The sequence below is a fragment of the Emiliania huxleyi genome, assembly GCF_000372725.1.
Source record: "Emiliania huxleyi CCMP1516 unplaced genomic scaffold EMIHUscaffold_7418, whole genome shotgun sequence".
Lineage (NCBI taxonomy): Eukaryota > Haptophyta > Isochrysidales > Noelaerhabdaceae > Emiliania > Emiliania huxleyi.
In genome coordinates, this window is record NW_005196441.1 from 1 (window position 1) to 1,349 (window position 1,349).

At 66.5% G+C, this 1,349-nt stretch overlaps 1 protein-coding gene across 1 annotated transcript; it reads right to left on the reverse strand.

Moving 5' to 3' along the window:
• Nucleotides 1–42: 42 nt before the first annotated feature.
• Nucleotides 43–381, reverse strand: EMIHUDRAFT_258288 (hypothetical protein; the record flags this gene model as incomplete). The annotated part of the gene is made up of 1 exon (XM_005760669.1): nt 43–381. A coding segment is annotated over one exon (339 nt), but the record flags the coding sequence as incomplete, so codon positions are not given.
• Nucleotides 382–1,349: the final 968 nt, after the last annotated feature.

Below are 1,349 nucleotides of genomic sequence, written 5' to 3' on the forward strand. Positions count from 1 at the left end.
GGCGGCCTCGCGCGTCGTGGCGCCCTGCTCCGCCAGCGAGACCTTCACCGCCGCCTGCGACGCGCTCGACGCCGCCGAGCGCTCGCTCAGCAGCACCGCCTCGAGGTCGGAGAGGCGCGTGCGCAGCCGCGCGCTCTCCGTCTTGTGCTGCTGGACCTCGCCGCGCGCCGCCTCGAGCTGCTGCTTGACCGCGGCCTCCGCCGCCGAGCGCAGCGCCGCCGTGCTCTCCGCCGCCGCCTTCTCCTCGCCCATGCGGCGCCGCTCGGCGACTGCCGCCTCAAGCTGCGCCTTGAGCTCGACGTGGCGCGCGATGAGCGCCGACGTGTCGATGACCCTGGCCTTGAGGCCACGCAGGTTGGCGCGGAGCTTCTCCTTGGTCATGGGTGGCGGCCGCGGCGGCCGGCAGCACGGGCAAAGCCGGCCCGAGGCCGCCGCGAGCCGGGTGTTGAGAAAAAAATCGAATTTGGAAACCAAAAAGGAAACGAGAGGGCTCCGCGCTGCGAGCCTGTCGTGTCCCTTGTCAGGAGCAGGAGAGCCCCACCTGTCCCCCTGATCGTCCTTCCAAAATCCTGCTCGTGCAGGTGGGGACCCTGTCCTCGTCCCATCCCTCGTTTGGCGTGTCTGTTTTCTTTCTTTCTTTTAGTGCGAGAGGGTCCCCAGCACTTTTCGTTTCCGGAAATTTCCAGGGAAACCAGAGCGCAGAGGGTGTTTGGTGCTCCATTCTGGCAACTCTCGAGTTTCCCTGAGTCCGAGAGAAGGCCCCCGCACGGGGGGTCCCGGCCGACGTCATGCGCGTCCGGACGCGCGGCCCTCCGTACACGGAAACAGCTTACCGGAGACATGCCCGAACTCAAAACTGCTTACCAAAGGCAGATATGAGCTCAGCTCAGTGAGATCTAGCAGCACATACCCTTGGTATACCAGAATAGTAGTCTGAAAAAGTCGGTCCGACCTCGCGGAGCTGTCTGGCTGTCTGCAGAGCTAACTGGGGCCCCGGACGTAAGCGGGCGGGCCCGGCAGGGGCACCGGCGGGCCCCGGCCGGGTCAAAAGTGGCCGCTCCCGGGCCGCCGAGCGTGCTTTAGCCGGGCCGGTTTTCTCCTCGCCCGGCCCGCCTCGCGCAAAACGGGCCCGGCTAAAGCACGCTCGGCGGCCCGGGAGCGGCCACTTTTGACCCGGCCGGGGCCCGCCGGTGCCCCTGCCGGGCCCGCCCGCTTACGTCCGGGGCCCCAGTTAGCTCTGCAGACAGCCAGACAGCTCCGCGAGGTCGGACCGACTTTTTCAGACTACTATTCTGGTATACCAAGGGTATGTGCTGCTAGATCTCACTGAGCTGAGCTCATATCTGCCT